Below are 24,429 nucleotides of genomic sequence, written 5' to 3'. Positions count from 1 at the left end.
CCCTAAAACTTATGATGGACTTATATAAAAGACGGAAAAAACAACTAATAATCACCTTCGTCGACTTTAAAAGGGCCTATGATTGTATACACCGACCATCCATGCTGAATATCCTGAGAAACCTGGGCCTTCACCCTAAACTCGTAAACATGATAAAATTAACTTTAACCAATACCCAGTCCAGAGTGAAATTCAGAGGTGAACTCTCTCAACCCTTCTACATAAAAACTGGATTGAGGCAAGGAAACGGCCTCTCACCACTCCTTTTTAACTGCGCCCTCGAATTTGTCATGAGAAGATGGTATGAAATAAATCCCAAAAATATAAAAATGGGTACTAAGAAAAACTCCATCACACTAAATTGCCTAGGATTTGCAGATGACCTCGCTCTTTTAGCAAATAATATTCAAGAAGCCAAAACACAAATCATGAGCCTTCAAAACCTAGCACAAAAGATAGGGCTTCATATCTCTTTCGAAAAAACTGAACTAATGGCCATAGATCCTCTGGTAATAGAGCACATTACGGTAAACAATCAGAAAATTAAAATAGTAAAACAATTTAAATATCTAGGGGAAATAATAACTTATAATTTAAATGAAAAAGTGACATGGCAAAACAGGACAAATAAAATGATTAAATCCCAAAAATTAACTCGGTCAACATATAACAAAAAATGCCTTTCTGCTAAAACAAAACTTAAACATCATAAAACTGTAGTACAGCCAGAAGTCACCTACGGAAGCGAGACCCTTTTCAAAATCACTCAGAAAAACCGAATCGAAAAAATTCTGAAAATAGAGAGGAGAATTGTCAGAACGTGTATCAATAAAAAACACCAAAAAGAAGGCCAATGGTGGATTGTGCCAAATGAGGTGGTGTATCGAGAAATAGAGCCTGTTACTGATACTATGCGAAAAAAAAGAATCTCTTTCTTCGGTCATCTCATAAGGACACCGGAAACAAGACTGTCAAGAAATATCATTGAAAAGCTCTGGTTCCAAAAGCTAGAAGTAGGATGGATCAAAGAAATTAGAGAAGATATGAAAGAATTGGGAATTTCCCTGACCGACCTACAGAATAAAACTGGAAAAATTACAAAGCTAAAAGCATTAGATTTAAACAAAAGACAGACAAACGACAAAATACAACGAAGAGGGTGTTTACGGATGAAGAAAAGAAAGCAAGATCTGAACGGATGAAGAAATACTGGGCAGCTCGAAAGAGTAAAATAACACGCTTTTCTCAGAAAAGATCCAACTAAAATTGACTTAAGTGGTCCCATGTTGGCCGTAAAAGCATCATAATAATAATAACTCTTTAGTATATCTGTCGACAGACTTAGGTCTGACGGATGACCATGTAAGTTTTAAATTGTAAATAAAATAAACAAATAAAATAAAACCTAAAATATAACCAAGCATGTAACTTGTTTCATTTTTGTTCGTTTTCTTTCACGATTCTATTTGGCTAACAATATAGAAATAGTAAATAATATTACAAACGTTTGTATATGATATAAAAAAATAAGCAGGTGAAAATCGTATTCTAACCAAAAAATTGTTTTCATTCCATGGTAAGTACGGTTAAATCACGCAAACAAAAATAATAACAGGAATTATGACTACAAACAGTTATATTAAAATAATATTAATCTAAAAAAGACTTACCTCAATCAATAATGAAAATCACGTATCTAAATTAAAACAGTATAAGACAATTAAACAAAGTAATAAGACAAACAAAGAGTAGCCGTTAGCTCTAAACCGAACAGTGTACGCCGCGCCATCTTTAATTTCTTTCAGCCCGAGACCACTGGTGGATTCTATTCATATTATTTTTTTCCTTTCATAAAAACAAGGCTACAAACTTGTAAAACGACAGTAATAGTTTATTTAACTAAAATCTAAAACGCTTATAAAATTAAAGTGCAAATGTTAATCCTGGTTAAGCACGGCAGTTTCACACAATACGAATCATTTATCTCAGTCTCTGAAGGAAAACCTAACGGTGGTTGCGGGGGATTAAAAAAATTGTTAAATAACCAATCAGTCAATTAATGTTGCCAACATCATAATACTTTAACTAAATGTAAAATTCTGCGATTAGTACTAGAGGTAAAAAATTAATTAAAGAACCTTCTCTATTAAATATTTGATTTTAAATTAAACTCGCATACTGACTCTTTATATATATATGCACATACAAATTATATATTTGTTCTTTTCTGTTCACGGTATTTTCCACAAGTTTAACATTTCACAATGTTAAATTTCACAATGTCTGTTGTTTTAACATTTTTCACAACGATTTGATGAATCTATCAGCTGGTATAGGATTTTGGTTAAGATTTATTTACTCTTCTGACTAGACTGTATAATTGCTGTTTGGAAGCTAACCTTAATTTAAAATTAATATTATATTTGCTGTAAAGTCATATATAACTAAAATGGCAGAAGAAAGTGGTCCTGGAATGAAAGTTTTGTTGATGGATAAACAAACAGTGAGTTTTAAGTGAGTGTTTTATTAAGTACAATTAGTTTTATAGTTGACTGTGAGAAGTGTAGATTTTTTTACGGAAATCCAAAAATTCAGTTTATCATACTAGATCCAAAAAAAATGTTAAAACAACAGAATATTTAACGTTTGTAATCGAGTGTTATAAGAGAATGGAATTCCTTGCATAAAATTGAATACAATTGTTAACCACTATAGAATTTCTTAATTCTCAAATTACCTAAATATTTACTAACTAGTATTTCAGTTGATGTTTATTTTTTTATCGAGTTAAAAATTTTTTTTTTGCAAAAACCAAAAATGAACTATAGTAAATTATGAACGGCATTGATTTATTGCTAGGAGAGAAGTTTTCTTTGTAAATAAGTAATTTTAAAACAAATGGTAAGGAATTACTTTATAAAAATATTTTTAATTTTTTCTGGATTTGTAAGTTGGTCTGTTCAACTAGGGAACAATAAGGACTCACCGCCACACCCCACTGAGATAAAGATGATATGTATGACATATAAATCAGGTGTAGTCTTGTACAGACTCAGGCTGACACTTCCTGAGATGTGTTGTTAATTGAACCCCAACCACCAAAGTACACTGATATCCACCATCTAGTATTCAGATCTGTATAAAAGCAACTAACTTTTACTAGGATTTGAACCTCATAGTTCTAAGGTTCAAATCCTAGTAAAGGCTGTTACTTCTAAACGGATTTGAATACTAGATCGTGGATACCGGTGTTCTTTGGTGGTTGGGTTTCAATTAACCACACATCTGAGGAATGGTCGAACTGAGACTGTACAAGTCTACACTTCATTTACACTCATACCTGTCATCCTCATTCATACTCTGAAGTAATACCTGTTGTTGCTTCCAAAGGCTAAACAGAAAAAGAAAAAGAAAGGATTTGAATTCCATAACCTTCAACCTTGAAAATCAGATGTTAAACAAGTTAAACCAGCCCAGTTGGCTAATTTAAAAAACGCTATTTTAATTTTGTTTTCTTTGCAATCTTCCTTTAAAAATATATCTAATTGTATTGTTTTACTTGTTTAGTTTTCATTTGTGCAGACATTTGTTGTGACCTCCACATTTCTTTGTTCACATAACGTTCATTTTCATACCATATTTTGTCATTTTTATACAATGACTTATGATTTTGAAATTATTTGTTGAATATTCTTTGCTTAATCTCCTAAAAAAAGAGCACATCATCTGTATAACTTGTACAATTTATTCACTTTCCTTCTATGTTGATTCTGTCATCTTTAGAGAATTTTTGGTAATTTATAAATTTTTTTTTTTGTCTTCAGTCATTTGACTGGTTTGATGCAGCTCTCCAAGATTCCCCATATAGTGCTAGTCATTTCATTTCAGTATATAAATATCCCCTTCATCCTGCATCCCTACCAATTTGTTTTACATATTCCAAACGTCGCCTGCCTACACAATTTTTTCCTTCTACCTGTCCCTCCAATATTAAACCGACTATTCCAGGATGCCTTAATATGTGGCCTATAAGTTTGTCTCTTCTTTTAGCTATATTTTTCCAAATGCTTCTTTATTCATCTATTTGCCGCAACACCTCTTCATTTGTCACTTTATCCACCCATCTGATTTTTAACATTCTCCTTTAGCACCGCATTTCAAAAGCTTCTAATCTTTTCTTCTCAGATACTCCAATCGTACAAGTTTCACTTCCATATAAAGCGACACTCCAAACATATACTTTCAAAAATCTTTTCCTGACATTTAAATTAATTTTTGATGTAAACAAATTATATTTCTTACTGAAGGCTCGTTTAGCTTGTGCTGTTCGGCATTTTATATCGCTCCTGCTTCGTCCATCTTTAGTAATTCTACTTCCCAAATAACAAAATTCTTCTACCTCCATAATCTTTTCTCCTCGTATTTTCACATTCAGCGGTCCATCTTTGTTATTTCTACTACACTTCATTACTTTTGTTTTGTTCTTGTTTATTTTCATGCGATAGTTTTTGCGTAGGACTTCATCTATGCCATCCATTGTTTCTTCTAAATACTTTTTACTCTCGGCTAGAATTACTATATCATCGGCAAATCGTAGCATCTTTATCTTTTCACCTTGTACTGTTACTCCGAATCTAAATTGTTCTTTAACATCATTAACTGCTAGTTCCATGTAAAGATTAAAAAGTAACGGAGCTACGGAACATCCTTGTCAGACTCCCTTTCTTATTACGGCTTCTTTCTTATGTTCTTCAATTATTACTATTGCTGTTTGGTTCCTGTACATGTTAGCAATTGTTCTTCTATCTCTGTATTTGAACCCTAATTTTTTTTAAATGCTGAACATTTTATTCCAGTCTACGTTATCGAATGCCTTTTCCTGGTCTATAAACGCCAAGTATGTTGGTTTGTTTTTCTTTAATCTTCCTTCTACTATTAATCTGAGGCCTAAAATTGCTTCCCTTGTCCCTATACTTTTTCTGAAACCAAATTGGTCTTCTCCTAACACTTCTTCCACTCTCCTCTCCATTCTTCTGTATAGAATTCTAGTTAAGATTTTTGATGCATGACTAGTTAAACTAATTGTTCTGTATTCTTCACATTTATCTGCCCCTGCTTTCTTTGGTATCATGACTATAACACTTTTTTTGAAGTCTGACGGAAATTCTCCTTTTTCATAAATATTACACACCAGTTTGTATAATCTATCAATCGCTTCCTCACCTGCACTGCGCAGTAATTCTACAGGTATTCCGTCTATTCCAGGAGCCTTTCTGCCATCTAAATCTTTTAATGCTCTCTTAAATTCAGATCTCAGTATTGTTTCTCCCATTTCATCCTCCTCAACTTCCTCTTCTTCCTCTATAATACCATTTTCTAATTCATTTCCTCCGTATAACTCTTCAATATATTCCACCCTCCATAATTTATCAATATGACGTCCATTCAGAAGTCAATAATCCTGGCAAGAAAAAAATCTTGCTGTACTGTAGTTTTTAAATTTTACCATATTTTTGTTGTAATAATAATGATGAATTGTACTTTTTCTTAACATATGAGAATGGAATAAAAGTCAGTTGTGACACAGATATTGGTTTCAAATTTCAGAAAAATTAAGTAAATTTTATTTTTACCTGGTTTAATTGTTATTAGTCAAAATCTAATATCAGAAATTAAGAAATAAGCACCCCCAATCACTTAGTCATTTTAATGACTAATATTTTGAATCGGATAAAGATATTTATGTGCATTGTTTGCCATCAGATTTTACATAGAAATGATGTGTCATATGATTACAGTATTAGTAAAATAAATGTTGAATCCAGTATATTTGAAATAATATGACGGTCAACATTTTGAAGTAGATTAATATCTAATAGGTTAAATAGTAATATTATAATACGTTAAATAGGTTATATATAAAAGAGATGTAGCATTAGTCAGGGTTCTCCAAATTAAGAGTTCTAGAAAAAATAGGATGGGGAATTACTGTATATACACTTGTATATTATATATTTATATCGTAGCCACTGTAATGGACAAAACATAGCAAATATTGATGTGTATACCATTGGTGGTGTTCTTTACAAAAGAAAAAAATGGCGCTTAACTAATTAACTAATTTTTAAGACATAACTCTTCAAACATAAGTGCTATTTTTTTCTTTTGTAAAGAACACCACCAATGGTATACACATCAATATTTGCTATGTTTTGTCCATTACAGTGGCTACGATATAAATATATAATATACAAGTGTATATACAGTAATTCCCCATCCTATTTTTTCTAGAACTCTTAATTTGGAGAACCCTGACTAATGCTACATCTCTTTTATATATAACCTATTTAACGTATTATAATATTACTATTTAACCTATTAGATATTAATCTACTTCAAAATGTTGACCGTCATATTATTTCAAATATACTGGATTCAACATTTATTTTACTAATACTGTAATCATATGACACATCATTTCTATGTAAAATCTGATGGCAAACAATGCACATAAATATCTTTATCCGATTCAAAATATTAGTCATTAAAATGACTAAGTGATTGGGGGTGCTTATTTCTTAATTTCTGATATTAGATTTTGACTAATAACAATTAAACCAGGTAAAAATAAAATTTACTTAATTTTTCTGAAATTTGAAACCATTCTGGTTAATTTTTGCAGTTAATGATAAAAAAAATTGAATGTCAAAATGAAATCTTTCAACCTATAGGTTAAAGTATATTGAACAACTTCATTGAAGTATAAGAGTAATTAAAGTACATACTAGCCAGAAAGAGTGTATACTTTGACTGCCTAGAGGTAATAGTATATTCCATCTTGTATTACTCTATACTTGTAAGGATAAGAGGGTTAAGGTATTGATACGCATTAGTTTCCTGATCTTCAGGTCTTCAATATCTGCCACACAGGTTTTTTAAGCACTGACTATTTCAAATAATTTTAAGAAAATGATCAATGAATGTAAAATACATCAATAAATCATCATGAATGCAACTGTTTTTGATTATATTTTTTCTTAAGTAACAGAGTAATCAAAGAAGAATCCTCAATTGGTAGGCTTTTAATGGCAGATACCTTGAAATTTGATAGGGAAATCCTATCTTTACCATCAATTTTTACATAGAAATAACATAAGATATGAAAATAATGCTAAATTAACAATTACAGGAAAAAAATATGAAGAGGAACTTATTTTATATATACTCTCTATATAAATGCACTCGATTAACTGTTGTTAATGTGAGAACAGAAATATCAGCTGCTGCAGTAGATAGTCACAGATTGCAAAGATGATAAAATCATCTTATAAATTTTTATAAAATTTTTGTTATAAAGACAATGTTTCTAAGGCGGAGATTACGTGGGTTCTCAGTGTTGTACAAAATTAGTTAAGTGTATGTAAAGATATTTTGCAACTTTTAAACTATGTTTTCTGATAGTTGTAAAGCATCAAAATTCCAGCTTGCGGCTACTAATTGCTCTTATGTCATTAATCATGGCCTTCCACCATACTTTTATGGCATTCTGCAAATATGCTAGAATAATGACAAAATATTTTTCAAGTAAATCTTAATGTTTGTTTTCTGTTCTAATTTTCTTATCTACATTACTTTAGCCATGGTGATTTTAGTTTTCCTAAGTTGTGATCATACATATACTCTTTGTTAAATTGAAATCTGTGTTTCTTAGCATTTTTTTTTTTTTTATTTTCTTTGCAAAATAATGTAGGCTAGTTTTTGTGAAAAAGTTTTAGCAATCTTAGGTGTGAGCTAATTATTTTTAAGAATTGGTTTAGTTAACCCAGGTCTAGGTCTGGTCTAGTAGTGAATGTGTCTTCGCAAATCAGCTGATATTGAAATCCAGAGTTCCAACATTCAAATCCTAGTAAAGGCAGTTACTTTTATACGGATTTGAATTCTAGATTGTGGATACCGATGTTCTTTGGTGGTTGGGTTTCAATTAACCACATATCTCAAGAATGGTCAACCTGAGACTGTACAAGACTACACTTCACTTTCACTCATACATATCATCTTCTGAAGTAATACCTGACGGTGATTCCCAGAGGCTAAACACGAAAAAAGGATTGGTTTAATTAGTTTATTTCTTATCTTTGTTACTTTTATTTACCATGATATTCATTTTTACGCAAGAAACTTATTAAATATGGTTATTTTTTTTGTAGCTTGCGATGAAATTTACTGAAACAGTTTATCACAAAAAATAGTCTAATTTTAAATGTACGTTGTAAAATAAATCATTAAGAAATAAATTTAAAAAATGACTGTAATAATAAATAATAAAAAAGTGTCAGTTCAGCTGCTATAGGGATGGAGAAGGTTGCAAAAGAATTAAATATCGATATATTTGTGGAGTAAATGGCAATAGCATTAACGTTAAGTCAGGAAAAACAAATCTTAAAATTTGGTTGGAACCCTGATTTATTATTACGGTTTATTATGGTTTTATTTTCACATAACTTCTTATTCAATTTTTTTCTATCTTAATAGTCTTATGCTATCTTCAATTCTTTAATTAAAAGTCTTTTCATATATGCTGATTATTATTATTGTATATTATTAGAAAATTTTGATTATTATTATTTATTTTATTAATTAATGCATTTATCCGTTTTGTTTTATAACCATTATTAACAGCTATGTATTTTATTCTATTAATCTCTTTTGTTAGTCCTTTTTTTTAATTATTAATATAATTAAAAGCTCTATTAACATGCTGTTATATGTTGACATTTTTTGTGTAAATGGATGTATATGTTATGGTAAATTTGATTAATCGCCCGTAACATATATAATTTATATACTTAAATATATATATATATATATATATTATATAAATCCGATCAACCTAAGTACAGAATTAATAAATAAAATAAACTAGTTTGACACCTACCTTATTTCATAATTCATGCAAGAGCGCTTTCACGAGTTGCTTGCGTCATCAGTTGCTCTGCATAACTTTTTCAAATCATAAATGATTTGTATCAAATTACATATCAAAGTTGGAATTAAAAACCATTTTATTATACTTAAGGTTTAAAATTTTAAATTGTTAAAAGAACCTTTTCTAAATTAAAATGTAAGCAAAATAATAAAACTAAAAATTTTTAAATTCAAATATCTTATCTTTTCCATATATATTTGTTTGGTTAGGTTATGTGACTGTTTAAATAATAAATTCAGGTATTAATGCTTATAGTCGAGCTGTTATCTTAATAAGTAAAATATCTTAATTTGGAGAATATGTAAAATGAACAGTATATTTTATAAATTACTATGAATTTATTAAATTCTCCAACATTGTAAGTGATTAATAAAATTCTCCGGTAATTATGCATAATCATTGGATTAATCAAATTTACTGTAATATATATCTATTAAATAACATATTTATCATAGAAATAGGAGTTATTGGCTTTCTAAATATTCTCACTAATTTATATTTGTTTTTATTAATCTTAATATCTAAAAAGTTTATTATATTATTTACTTCATTTTGTGTGTTCTGAGAATTTGATATGCTATTATTTTTTTCCATATTTTGTGAATAAATTTTTGACATTATATTACTAATTTATGAATCCATAGTCAATCTTTCTTTTTGTATATAATAATTTATGCCAAATTTGAAATAACTGATTTAAACGTAATTCAAGTAACATTATTATTTGATCAAATCTTTTTTACATTGTTTTTAATAAGTACTTTTTGTGTTAATTTTATTGTATTAGGTGTGATCAGAAAATAACTGAACTTTATATTTTAAATCTTTATTATTAATTTTACAGATTATCGGTCCTTCTCCGCTTCAAAATCCTCTCCTCGCCCCTATTCTCACACTTTTTTCAGCGGTGTTTCCACTTTGTGAAGCAGGCCTGGTTAGCTTCATTTGAAATGGCTTTTAAGGTCCATGATGAATTTGCTTTAATGTTGTCAATAGTTCAAACGGCATCCTTTCATCACTGACTTTAATTTTGGAAATAAAAATCAATCAATAGGAGAAAGATCTGGCGAGTAGCAAAGCTGAGAGAGGACAGTCATTTGATATTTGGTTCAAAACTGACGAATTGACAAAGCTGAGAGTGTGTGGGCGTATTGTTGTGGTGAAGGAACCACGAATTGTCTCGCAACAATTCTCGTCTCTTTTTGCTGATTTTTTCACGTAACCATTGGTAAAACGCCTAGTACGCACAATCCCATTAAAATCTAAAAAAACAGAGTATCACTTTAACATCAGATCAAGACTGACATGCTTTCTTGGGGCATGGAGATTCTTTGTAAATCCACTGTGTGATGATTGAACTTTTGTCTCGATGTCATAGCCATAAACCTGGCTTTCATCTCTTGTTAAGATCCTTTGCACGAATGTTTCATCATTATCGGCTTGTTCAAGAAGTTGCCTACAAACATCCACTCTATGTTCTTTCTGCTGTTCGGTCATCAAACAAGGAACAGACTTTGCTGCAACTCGATGCATGTTCAATTTTTCAGTCAAAATGACATGTCATGATCCAGTTGAGATGTTTACCTCTTCTGCACCAGATTGTTGATTTTCTGAACGTGGTTGTCATCGGTTGAAGTGGTCGAGGGTCATCTTCAATTGACTGATGACCGCTTTTAAATCATGAAAATGATTTGTAACATTGCATATGACCCAGAGCAAACATCATCTCTATAAGCTTGTTTCAAAAATTGAAACGTTTGTGTGAAAGTTTTCCTCAGTTTTACACAAAATTTTACATCGCATCATTGCTCCTGAAAATTGCACATTATAAAAATCAATACTAACACTTAAACACGTTACACTCAAATAAAAATAACACAAAAACTAAAACTGTTGTTACACGTTGGAGTATAATTCAAAATGTTTGTTTATTTTCTGAACACACCGTGTATCTATTACAGGTATGCATATCTTTGATATCAAAAGATATTAATTTATCTTTTTTCTCTTATTTTTATTTTTTTAATTTATTTGCTGGTTCTAATTTGTTTTGTGTATTATAATTAGTTTTTAATTTCAGGTTTTTTCAATAATCTAGAAAAAATCTTGCAATATTATAAAACAGAGTTGTTTTACAGGTCATTAAAGGTCTTATTGGAAATCCATCTTTGTATATTTTTATTAATCCATTAAAGTATGATGCTGATGGATTTTATTTTATGTATTTATTTTTATTGTTTTACATATTGCAATCGTTGCCTGCCTGCACAATTTTTTCCTTCTACCTGACCCTATAATATTAAAGCGACTACTACAGGATGCCTTAATAGGTGGCTTATAAGTCTGTCTCTTCTTTTAGCTATATTTTTCCAAATGCTTCTTTCTTCATCTATTTGCCGTAACACCTCTTCATTTGTCACTTTATCCACCCATCTGATTTTTAACATTCTCCTGTAGCACCGCATTTCAAAAGCTTCTAATCTTTTCTTCTCAGATAATCCGATCGTCCAAGTTTCACTTCCATATAAAGCGACACTCCAAACATATACTTTCAAAAATCTTTTCCTGATGTTTAAATTAATTTTTGATGTAAACAAATTATATTTCTGACTGAAGGCTCGTTTCGCCTGTGCTATTTGGCATTTTATATCACTCCTGCTATGTCCATCTTTAGTAATTCTACTTTCCAAATAACAAACATCTTCTACCTCCATAATCTTTTCTCTTCCTATTTTCACATTCAGTGGTCCATCTTCGTTATTTCTACTACATTTCATTACTTTCGTTTTGTTCTTTATTTTCATGCGGTAGTTCTTGCGTAGGACTTCATCCATGCCATTCATTGTTTCTTCTAAATCCTTTTCATCTCAGCTAGAATTACTATATCATCAATGAATCGTAGCATCTTTATCTTTTCACCTTGTACTGTTACTCCGAATCTAAATTGTTCTTTAACATCATTAACTGCTAGTTCTATGTAAAGATTAAAAAGCAACGGGGATAGGGAACATCCTTGTCGGACTTCCTTTCTTATTACGGCTTGTTTCTTATGTTCTTCAATTATTACTGTTGCTGTTTGGTTCCTGTAAATGTTAGCAATTGTTCTTGTATCTCTGTATTTGAACCCTAATTTTTTTAAAATGCTGAACATTTTATTCCGGTCTACGTTATCGAATGCCTTTTCTAGTTCTATAAATGCCAAGTATGTTGGTTTGTTTATCATTAATCTGAGGCCTAAAATTGCTTCCCTTGTCTTTATAATTTTTCTGAAATCAAATTGGTCTTTTCCTAACACTTCTTCCACTCTCCTCTCAATTCTTCTGTACAGAATTCTAGTTAAGATTTTTGATGCGTGGCTAGTTAAGCTAATTGTTTTGTATTCTTCACATTTATCTGCTCCTGCTTTTTTTTATCATGACTATAACACTCTTTTTGAAGTCTGGTGGAACTTCCCCTTTTTCATAAATATTACGCACAAGTTTGTATAATCTATTAATTGCTTCCTCACCTGCACTGCGCAGTAATTCTATAGGTATTCCGTCTATTCCAGGAGCCTTTCTGCCATTCAAGTCTTTTAATGCTCTCTTAAATTCAGATTTCAGTATTGTTTCTCCCCTTTCATCCTCGTCAACTTTCTTTCTTCCTCTATAATGCTATTTTCTAATTCTAAATTTTTTTATGAATTTATAATTAGTCTGTTGTTGACAATAATTCTATATATTTTTTTTTTAATTTGATCAGTTAAACTTTAAAAAAGAACATGATTTAATCATAGAGTACTATTGTTTCAATATTAAGCTATTTTTATTATTTTAACAAGCAAGCCAATAAGGTTTATTTAACTTGTTTTACTCTATTCTATTTATTAATTATTATATCCATTGTTGATTTAATTGTATGTTATATTATGAATCATATTATTTTATACATTTTTTTAGAAAATGTCAGGTACTGTTTCGAAACATGTAGCTGTTATTAGTGAATTGTCAACTCTTGTGACAAAACGTAATCTTCTTGAAGTATCAGAAATGGAACAAGAGTTAGCATGTCAAGCCCAACATTCTGCACAACTTCAGGTACAACTGTTTCTTTAATAATCACTTATTATAGTATGTAATATAATTTTATAAACTGTTGCCATATATAAAATATTTAATCTCCCGCGATTCTTGTTTTTTCGATTGTTTTATTGTTTTTCTTCCAAATTATGAGATTCTCTTAGTTAAAATATATGAAAATTTTTGTTAAAATGGTTTTTCCATTTGTTTATTGGTAAATATTATCAATCGTTTAACTTATAATCGTGAAATTTAGTGCATTAGAATCAGGCAAATCGAAGGAAGACCAGTTCAGTTTCAGAAAACTGTGCACGGTTACAAAGAAGACCTTCTACTCATACACTAATCATACATGGCACGCTTATAAAGAATAAATTCATTTGGAGAAGGCCTATGATGATGTAGATTAAAATAAAATGTTTTAATATTTTAAGGGAAATTGGATAAGAATGTGGAATGTGAGAGGCATTTGGAAATTTCTTGATTTGACAGAGGTGGTACAAGTATGATCACATGACTACAGTATTTGTTTAGTATGATCTTTTACATGATGCGCTGTAGTTTTAAACATTTTCATTTAGTTGCTTGTTTGTAGTGATTGAGTATTACAAACAAATATTGACATTTTCAGACAAATGGATAAAATTGAAGTTCTAGCTGTTATAAAGTACTTTGTTTTAAAAGGTTTAATCTTGACGAACATACAAAAATAGTTAGATTCCATATTAGAGGATTATTCCTCCTCATTTTCAACAGTAAAAATTTGTGCTACTGAATTTAATCGTGATTATATGTCCATTCAAGATTATGAAAGATCAGGATACCCAAAAACCACTACGTCCAACAAAATTGTTTCAAAAATCCACAATGCTGTGACAAATGATCAGCTGAAGGTACATGCACCTGCTGACATTATAATCATCTTATAGGTCTGCTACATTTTTACATGATAATTTTGATATAAAAAAGCTTTCTGCTTGATATGTACTTGTTAACAGTAAAAAAAATCACATTTGACTGAACACTTCTTGACAGTGTTTAAATGTATTTAAACATGATGCTGCTGAGTTTCTTTGATGTTTTATTATAGTAGATGAAACTAGGATTCACAGATCAAATAGAGGTTGGGAACAGAAGAAAGGTGTACCAAAGAAAGCAAAAAACTGTTCCATCTACAGGAAGTCATGGCTACAGGTTTTCTTTTTTAATCTTTTGATACGGTGCTCTTTGACTATCTGGAAAAAGGCAGAATCATCACTGGAGAGTATTAGGCTTTACTACTAGATCGATTGAAATGTGCTAAATAACCAGTCAATCAAATAGACAAACAAGTAGTGCTAAAAAATACAATCAAATGACTTCAGGCTAAAAACTCCACATCTGGCCAAAAATAAAGTGTTCTTTCACCATCATGATAATTCTTCTACACACGTCTCGGTTTGTTGCTCCAAAACTCCACGTCCTATGCTTCATAGTGCTTCTACATTCATCAGATTTGGCTCCCAGCAGTTACTTCCTCTTCCCAAATTTGAAGAAATAGCTTGTTGGATGAAGATTTACACAAATGATGAAGTCAAAACCAAGACAACTGCTTATTTTACAGAGTAGGACAAATCACATTGTAATGAGGATATTAAAAAGTTGAAAAATTATCAATCTGTATTTTTCAAATTGCATTGAGGATGATTCTTGAAAGAATTTTGTATGTTGTGTGTAAGACTGAGATTCCCCTGTAATTGTTATGGTCTGTTTTCTCCTGTTTTGAGTAGCGGATGGATGAGGGCTGTTGTCCAGCGTTCTGGTAGTTCTTTGATCCAGATATTAACAAGCTGTTGATGAAGTGCAATTTTTGCTGATCTTCCTGCACGTTTCAAGATCTCTATCTGATCTCCTGCTGCTTTGTAATTCTTCATCTCACCCAGTTGTTGTTAAACTTCATTATTGTGGGATGGTTGATGTCTGATTATGTTGTTATTGGGGTGTTGGTCTTGAAGTTTAGGATTTCTGTCAGTTCTTCGCAATTTACGAGTTTGTTAAAATATTTACCTAAGATTTCCACATTGTCTTTATTGTTATGAGCCAGTTAAACGGTTTCAATCTTTATTAGTAGGGTTGGGGATTCATATTTTTGGAGCTGATTTTTTAAATAGTATCTTGACTATGTTTTATTGAATTCTACTATTGACTTCAGTGTGTCTTTATGGTGTTATCTTTTTATTATCCTTAGGGTTCGGGTGGTTTCTTTTATTTGTTAAGAAATCTTTTCTTTGACAACTTCATATTTTATTTAATAATAATATTTTTAGTTTTCAAAATCAACCTATTTAATAATTTAATCCCTTTTACTGTTATTTATTTTGGCAGCGTATAAGGCAAGTAATTGGTAACAGTAAAGTGCGTGATGAAGAAGCATGTAAATTGGTTATGTTGTACGCTTTAAGATATAAAAGACATTCAAATAATGATATAACTGGATTAATTTACGCGTTAAAGAAACGAGGTCTACCAGAAAATAAAACAAATGTAAGTAATTATTTTTACCATTATGTTTATATATATATATATTTATTTATTTTGATGTTACATAATAACTTATTTACAAAATACTTAAAACGGTAAGTCACTTGTTAGTATTATATATTTTATTTATAAACAATTTACTAGTATGGAAATCCCTGAATGACTTTAAAACCGTTCCAGATAGAATACTGTAACTTTCAGGATAATGTATCAGTCAACTTTTAATGAGAAATAGAATTTCAACCCCTTAGCCCAGGGGTTGTAGCTCAAATATTTTAAATGGTATAAATAAAAAGTTGGTACGATGTCTGTACCAAAAATGGCGGTAGGATAAAATTTATGTTTGAAAAAATCACGTTGATAATCTAAGGAACTGTTACTGCAAATAAATAAATTTACAGAGTTTTGATTAATTGGATATTATCGAATAAATTTATTAAAAAAAATTATTTTTTAACCGTATTGTTTACTTATTTACTTACATGTTATTTTAATAAATGTTCGAAACGTTATCCATCCGTTGTTTGACAGTGTACCAGTCAGTTATAAGAGGATGATACTGTATTATCCAGTGATTCCCTATTGATAGTTTTTGCTGCTTCTTGAATTCTAGTTTGTAAATCATCGATATCTTGGGGCTTACTATGATAAACAATACTTTTTAAACGGCCCCATAGAAAGTAATCCAGTGGTGACTATTCAGTTGATCTCGCTGGCGATTCTATTTGACCCCTTTAGCTAATCCGTCTTCCAGGAAAAAATGCATTTAAAATTTCATGTACCTGAAGACTGAATGAAGCGGATCTTGTTGAAACCAAATATTTTGGAAGTCGGGGCCAACAATGTTTTGAATGTTTGGAATGATCTACTCGAAAAGCAAAACCTCATATTTTAATGTATTTAAATTTCCATCATTAGATATTGGTCGTCCACCAACAATACCTGCCAGTACATTTACTTTTGACTGGATACTGAGTATTTGCCTCATGATACTAGTGTGGATTAATATCAGTCCAGTATGTTGTTTAATAAATTAGTATCTACATAAATATTGTTCTTTATAATATCACAGAACTCAAATCTTTGATCATAGTCATCTTGCACCGAACAAATTTTGAAGGGTTTGAAATTTTCACTATTTAATGTGTTGGTCATTGAGAAGTTGAGAAGTGGTAGGAGAACTCATAATGGGGTTTGGTTGTAATCGATCATTAAATCAGTCGTGCATAGCATTTGTTGGGGAGCAACATCATGTTCACTCCAACAGCGAGCAGTCGTGTTTTAGCACTTGTTGAGAGCAAGATCACCTCCACCCGCAAGTTAGTCATGATTAGCATTTGTCGTAAGTAGCACGGTTCCATTCCATCAGCGAGTATTTCATTATGTGCATTTACTATATGTCTTGTAGTTTAGTGAATCTTATTATAAATTAAATATTTATCTTATTTATCAAGTATCTTTATTCTCATACTGGTCCAAGGGATTGTTCCAGCCCAAGCATTATCTTATACAGTCCACTATCTCCAAATCAACATAATTTTTCTACTTACATGGTATCATCTTATCATTCATTTTACCCAACATTTCTATGATTTCATTATTTTCTTTGGTTCCCTATTCATTATTTTTGGTCCTATGGGCCTATGAAATAAATTCATTATTTTTTGGTTTCCTAATCCTTCATAATCTACGAATCTCTGAACTTTAGTTAATGTTATATTCTTGCGCTGCTGTTTGAATCAAGGAATGAGGATTCTCAATAAATTCTTGCATAATCTCTAACGATTTGTTATTTTATTGCAGATTTGGGCCTCCCTGGTTTTCCCCTATTATTAATGCTCCTCGTTTCTTCAAATTGTTTCATGGTTTTTGATGCTGCACCTTTTGAAATGCGGTTATGATTATTAAATGTTGCGTTGAACAATTCACAGACTTCACTCTACGACATAACTCTACTGCAAACCTCTGCATCACTAAAGGTGTGACCCTTTCCTGTTCACTAAGTGACCTGCTGATAGCAATGTTAGCAGATACCACAGAAAAAATTAATTCAGTAAAAAACAGTTACAAAATAGGGAAAAAATATAAATAACAAATATAGTAAAGGTAGAAAAATTCAATTATACTCATTACCATTAATATAGGCAGGTTGTGCACGCAGCTTACAGTCCCCACCATAGGATCTCAGTTCATACACACTTATGCTGTCTCACACACAAGATGTAACAGTAAGCGATGTTTTTCTTGCTGTTACTGCGGAAACAGGGCATTGTTTTTGCGGTAACTTGTACATGGTCATGCGAAATAGGAGAGTTGGGTCACAATGGGGGCAACAAGACGAGTAGATGCTACTGAAGGGGTAGGGGAAACCACCGATGTAAATGGTAATGAGCATAGCTAACCTATCACAATAAATTCTCATGAACTAAAGTAATAATGAAAGACTCTAAATGGAATATTATACAACAATGAAATAGGCTTCATTTTTACAACAGCGGTAAGAAACCATTAATGATCAACTGATCAGTATGATTAGGTGACAGTATTTTTATTTATTCATTCATTAAATTGGAACAAAAACAATTTTTTGTGTTAAAAAATACAAATGTGTTAAAATGTAAATTTTAATCAAATTAGATTAAATTTGAATTTAATTCAGTTTAATTTCATTTTATTTAGTTTTATTATTTGAACTACTAAATTTAGTAATTTTTCAAAATCCATTCTTCATCCCACTGCTACTTTGGTTACAGGCATCGTACCAAGTTTTAGTTTATACCATTTTTCTTGTCTTAAATAGACCTTTAAAAGGATGTATCTCACAAAGAATGTTACCATTTAAAATATTTGAGTTACAACCCCTGGGCCACCCCTCAAGGAGGAGTTGAAATTCTATTTCTTGTCTACAGGTTGATCAATACCTTATCCTGAAAGTTATAGTATTCTATCTGGAAAAGTTTTAAAGCGGTTGAGGATTTTCTGTACATTTGATTCACTCTGTATATACTCACCTTTTTAATAAGTACAGTAGAACTCCATTTACCAAATTTGTCTTTGCGAATAATTGGAAAATTAAAGTGCGTTTATCATACGTACTGGACATGTTTTACTGATAAATAATCATACTTAATAAAAAGATGAAAATATAAAAAGTAAATTTATTTCTGTTAAATTAAAAAGATTGCTCAGAACATAACATACAATGTAATAAAAAAATATATAGAATAATAACATTATAAAAAATCCAATGAATAGAAATTGCTAGTAAAAGAATGAGAGTTTACAAAAATTATCTGAAAGAGATTAAAATTTACTACTGTATTGTTTTATAAAAAAATGTCATTAAAAAAAAGCTTTTTTATTACAAAAGATGTATCGAAGAGAAATTAAGTTACTCTGTGTTTTCAAAAAAAAAAAATCACTTCTTAAAATTTACAAAACAAATAAATTGCTTTAAGTTTAATAGAATGATATTATTGATAGTCAGTAGTGAAAATATATCTTTAAAGTCTCTATTCCTCTTAAAAATACCTCTAATCTGTACTCACTTTAACATTGACTACATAGTCATTTTAAACAAAGAATCGTGTTGAATAGCATTTTTTCTTGAGTTCATTCTTTTAGTTTACCGCAGGCCTAAATTTATGTATGTTTTGTGCTGTACAAATTTACAAAAAAGATCAATTGAAAAACCATGTAAGCACAAAGACCAATAAAAATATACATTTCCTGTTGAAGAAAAGCTTAGATTTAAAATATTATTTTAGATTTTTTAAGCAGTGTATTTATTATTGGCATTTGATTAATCGGCAACCTACTGTACTACCTATATTAAATTTATTTTTTGGAATAAATTACAAATTTAGATTTTTGCTAAATTAAAACTTACCGTTTATTGATTTAAAAAAAAATTATATTCTCATCTTTTGGAAATTTTTCTTTCACGTATATGTCTGAATTTCTTGCAGTTATTTTTATTCATGTATATTTTTTATTTTTTTAGATTATCTATAATGTTCTTGAATATGGTAATTTGCAAGATCAATTTGTTGGTGATATTGTATCACAAGAAGCCGTAGTTAAAATTACAAAAAGATATTTTAAGGTAATATATTTTTTATTGGATTGTTATTAAAAATAATGTTCAAACTGAAGCTTTTATTATTTACTAATGTAGAATACCATGTTAAAAATGCCTTGTTTAAACGAGTGACAGAAAAACCAAATGGTTTTGAAATTGGTCAAGTAAATCAGAAATAAATAATAATGAAAAACTTAGAAGCACAGTTAATTTTCATTTTTATTACTTCTAAGATTTAATTCTTTTTTTAAGTTACGACCGATAAATGATGATTACTCTCGACTAACATATTAATGTTGCTTAAAGTTAAGCATTTTTTTTTTTAAATCTTGTCATTTAATATTTTCTATGTTTAGTACTGTTTACCTTTCATAGATTCATTCTTTAATCTCTTGCTGACACGTTTCGGAACCGCTCCATTGTCAAAACTTATTATATTGATACTTTAAATTTCTGTTAGTATTTATATAACATTTAGTCAACGCCCCTCCCTATATTTAACATGCCTTATTTGGCTTTCTTTTTGTTTATTTGTTATTAATGGTTATATTTATCTTTTATCTATTTCCTGCTTTCAATAAATTGAGGTTGTTGAAAAGGACATCTGCTTGATTATTGATCTGTTCATTTATGATCGTTTTATTGTTACTTTTTAATTTAAAGATTTGTAGATTTTTTAAATGTCATTCTGCTTCCTTTAACAAATTTATAAATTAATTTTGTTGATTCTTCCAATTTCATGAGGTATGCCCTTCTTTTATTAAATGCGTTGCATAATTAAAATCATTTTTTTGATTTTGAAAGATTTCATGTGTTTGTTGTACCTTAATTTTAAAGTTCTTCCCGTTTGTCCTATGTATGTTGCATTGCATTTACATTTCATTTTTTATATACCATTACTGTTGTATATATCTATGTAGCTATCAAAAATCTTTTCTCTGTATGTATAGCCATTTTTATATTATATTTATTAAATAATTTATTTAATAATAATTTGTTTATTAAATCGGGTAAATTTCTTTCCTAGTAAATGTTGATTTACTCCATTTAAAGATTTCTTTATGACTTGTTTTAATTTCATTTAATCTATTTCTATTTTATTAATTTTTCTGATAATTTCTTTTTTATACCCGTTATTTGCTGCTAATTGAAAAATAGTGTTTAACTTTTTTTATATGCCGGTTTCTTTAATAGTAATTTATATTGCCCAACTTATCATTATCTAAAAGCTGCTAATTTTTGCTCCACTGGGTGATTCTAATGGTAAGCTATGATGTTATCTGTAATGGTTTCTTTTCTGTATCTTTCAAAATCTAGATTGTTATTTCATTTTATTGTTGCGTCTAAAAAATGAATATTTTGTCCTTCTCTTTTTCTATTGTATATTTAATGTTATGGTGCAATTTGTTCACTTCTTCCAAAATCTTTTCTTCTTTATTATTTATCTTATTTTTAAATACTAATGAAGCGTCATCTATGTATCTAATATATTCTAAGCATTTGTGTTTTTTCATGATATCTGGTATATTATCTTCTTCCATATTCTGCAAGAATACTTCGCTTACTATCGCTGATAGCGGGTTACCCGTGCCTAATCCATTTTTTGTTTCATATATTTTATTAAATTTAAACTAATTTTGTTGTAGAATTGTTTCTAAAGTTTTAATCATTTCTGTTTTTAAGTTATTATTTATGTTTTCCTCATTTAGTTTCTTTTCTAAAATTTTTATAGTTTTTTTTAATGGTATAGATGGATATAAGTTTTCTATGTCAAACGACACAATTCTACAGTGTTCCGTTATTCTTATATTTATAATTTTTTTGCTACATCAATTGAATTTTGTTTTACTATTTTTTTGGTTTTTCAATATTCCCACGTCTTTTAATATATTTGCTAATTTATATGCTGACGCATTCATTTAATTTTTTTCATTTAATAGTACTGCTGTTTCATTACAAGTAGCTATTTCATATCTTTATCTTTTCACATGATCCTTTTATGTAAAAGGCTTGAGACAAGTACTCACATCCTAACAGATCTGGCAGATCCAAGCAGGCCATAGAAAGTCTTTATTTTTAATATAAATATATCCTGGAAACATTTCTTGTCTTACATTCATTGGCGCTGTATTAGCAATAATACTTACCTGGTCTTAGTGTCTAATTACTAACAAATGTTTATAAATTTAATTTCATGATGATTTAATTACTTTGAAAAAAGCTTTTCTTTATTTCCACATAATGAGCTGAAGTAACAGAAGCTGCTTATATATTCTCTTAAAATGTATGACCTTATTCTGAAGATACTTACAACACATGAAAATGTTGAACTAGCCTATCATGAAGTTACTGATAATTTCCATCTAGCAATGTAAATTTTTGTTTTTCGCACTTACGGGAAGAAAATAGTGATCCTTGTCTAACTTAATGATAGTTTTATCAGTCATCGGTAAGAATGTTGGGAATTGACTTAGCAAGTTTTTTTTGGTATTATCCATCATTTTTTTTATGTGGTTCTTGTACGGATGAGGTTTTTACATCGGATATGGTTCTTATGAGGTTTAATACAGATGAAAATAAAGATTCTGTGCATCATTCTTTAAACACCAGCCCGATGTACATTTTGTGATGGTTACAGAGCAGTAGAACTATCGTCAACTAAGTTGGCACAAAAAACTACTAACATTCAGCAAACATTTGGCATGGTACTATGCAGACTAAAAACATTGTCATGTTAACTTAATGTAGATGATATTTATTACCAAAACTTCATATGATGTTATTTAATTTAAACTAATTTAGAATCCCAATTAATGTTATTATTTTAAAGTACGTTAAATAATTATTTTTTCTACTAACTTTATTGCTGTAGCTTGCAAATTCTGAAGTCGGTAGATTCTAAAGAGCTGAAGTCCGATTCTGAATTCACATTTATCACAAAATTGTCGATATCAATGTGCACATCATATAAATGTTTATCTTCAGTGTATTTTTTTCAACGTTGACAACATGATTGCAGACATTACTCCAGTCAGCTTCAGACACTTTATGAAATTCATCTTCAACTGACTTAAGAACATCTGACATGTGAAACATATTTCTTTTAGCCACATGCCCTTTCACTTGACTCCAAATCATTCCAATGGCATTTAAATCAGGATGATAAGGTGGCAGCCGTAAAACTGTGTGACCATAATTTTCTAAAATGTTGTCTATTTGAAACTTCTTTGATTTTCTTTGTGTGATTTTATATCATATAATTCACTCTTTGTCGTAGCAGGAGTACAATTAATTTTGTGTTTGACTAATCATTTTATCACCTTGCTTTTTAAAGAGTTAGAATTTGGCTGCTTTTGTAGCAGAACGTTGTGATACATCGTATCATAAGTACCTAGTACAATGACCGACTGAGGTGGCAAGTTGGGAATACACTTCTCCAGTAACCATTTCTTGTATTTTTCAGAACCCTTCAGTTTGTGATCTCCTTTCTTATTCTAATCGTACATAAGTAAAGTATTGTTAATGAATTCTTTATTACAGCTGGCATAAACAATTATTAATAGTGAGCCCTTGAATACTGGTGTTTTGTTGTGTCCCTCATGAAGGTTTGTTGTGTATCCACAATTTTGGTGTCGCACGACTACTGTGAATGTAGGTTTCATTTGTGTATGCAATCGATCTTCCTTCATGAAACAGGGAATTTTGTTGTAAAAATTTAATTCTTTGCATTTTAATGTCATGCTATTCTACCAGTATCTTACAGTTGTCTTCTGTTTTTTTTTTTTTCTATCTAATCCCATTTTACATAATACACTCCTTAAAGATCTTTCACTCCCTTTGAAATTAATTTCACTTTTGCGGCTTTTTTGTATAATTCTCTTCACATTAGAAACACATTTTTCGGTTACATAAAATTTATTTATTAAACAAACCATTTGCGTCAAACGAATCTAAATTGCACACAGAATTGGGGTGATTTACATGTTTTTCAGCAAAATGAACACAGATGGCTTCTTAGTTTCATTTGATCTCCCTTCTGCTATTTCTTTGGACTGTTTATGCTGATACTTTTGTCGTTTGAACAATAGTATTCAGCACTTCTGTTTTCCTCACTATTCCAGTTCCGGTATTGTTTTGTAAAAAGAAATTGTAAACATCGAATACAATTTCCCACGCCCGACTATATGAGCTACCGTACCTTTTCCTCCTAATTTGGGTATTTTAAAAGAAAATAAATGTTGTATTGAAGTATTAAAAATTTAAATGACTGAATTTATCACTTAAATAAGTCTTAAATGAAAACAACACTACAAATAGTAAAAGTAAATCACTAACAGCTATTCACTTCATTAAGTAAAATATATACTGCAATAACTGTTTCTATAATAACTATTTTCAGAACTTAATTATAAGTGGTGTTTGAAATATGATCTTCACAGCGCAGTGATTACAGTAGATTAAAAATAAGTTAAGGTTACATTACCCATTCTACACGCTAAAAGTAATACATGATTTGTTTTAAAATTTTGAAAATAAATATAGTGTCCCATTTGAAATGCTGGACTTTTATTTAACTATATTTTCTAAAATATTACACATATCGACATAAAACAAAAATTAAATTAAAGTCTGTCTTATCAAGTTATAACAGAAACTTACATTACATCACATCACATTCACTTGTGCCCCACCAGTCACGCGAAGACTATCCAGCTGTTAGGCAAATTCTTGCCATGTTCATTGAAGTACGAGGGTTATTTTTTTGTCAAGGTCCGATTGGTGAT

General features: G+C 30.0%; 2 protein-coding genes across 6 annotated transcripts in view; one reads left to right on the top strand and one right to left on the bottom strand.

The window, feature by feature from the left end:
- Window positions 1-2,008, bottom strand: part of LOC142333495 (E3 SUMO-protein ligase RanBP2-like) — an 87,717-nt gene extending 85,709 nt beyond the window's left edge. For both annotated transcript variants that reach the window (XM_075380742.1, XM_075380743.1), the window contains exon 1: window positions 1,671-2,008. The gene's annotated coding sequence lies outside the window, so the exon portion shown is untranslated. The remainder of the gene's footprint in view (window positions 1-1,670) is intronic.
- A 253-nt stretch (window positions 2,009-2,261) lies between these two features.
- The window catches only part of LOC142333496 (vacuolar protein sorting-associated protein 45-like), a 43,760-nt gene continuing 21,592 nt past the window's right edge, over window positions 2,262-24,429 (top strand). For all 4 annotated transcript variants that reach the window (XM_075380748.1, XM_075380746.1, XM_075380745.1 and 1 more), the window contains exons 1-4: window positions 2,262-2,503; window positions 12,925-13,062; window positions 15,409-15,567; window positions 19,568-19,669. In XM_075380748.1, the coding sequence (XP_075236863.1) occupies window positions 2,450-2,503; window positions 12,925-13,062; window positions 15,409-15,567; window positions 19,568-19,669 (453 nt within the window). In that variant the 5' untranslated portion in view covers window positions 2,262-2,449. The remainder of the gene's footprint in view (window positions 2,504-12,924; window positions 13,063-15,408; window positions 15,568-19,567; window positions 19,670-24,429) is intronic.

The sequence above is a fragment of the Lycorma delicatula genome, chromosome 12, assembly GCF_047948215.1.
Source record: "Lycorma delicatula isolate Av1 chromosome 12, ASM4794821v1, whole genome shotgun sequence".
Taxonomy (NCBI): Eukaryota; Metazoa; Arthropoda; class Insecta; order Hemiptera; family Fulgoridae; genus Lycorma; species Lycorma delicatula.
This window is presented reverse-complemented; position numbering and strand designations above follow the sequence as displayed.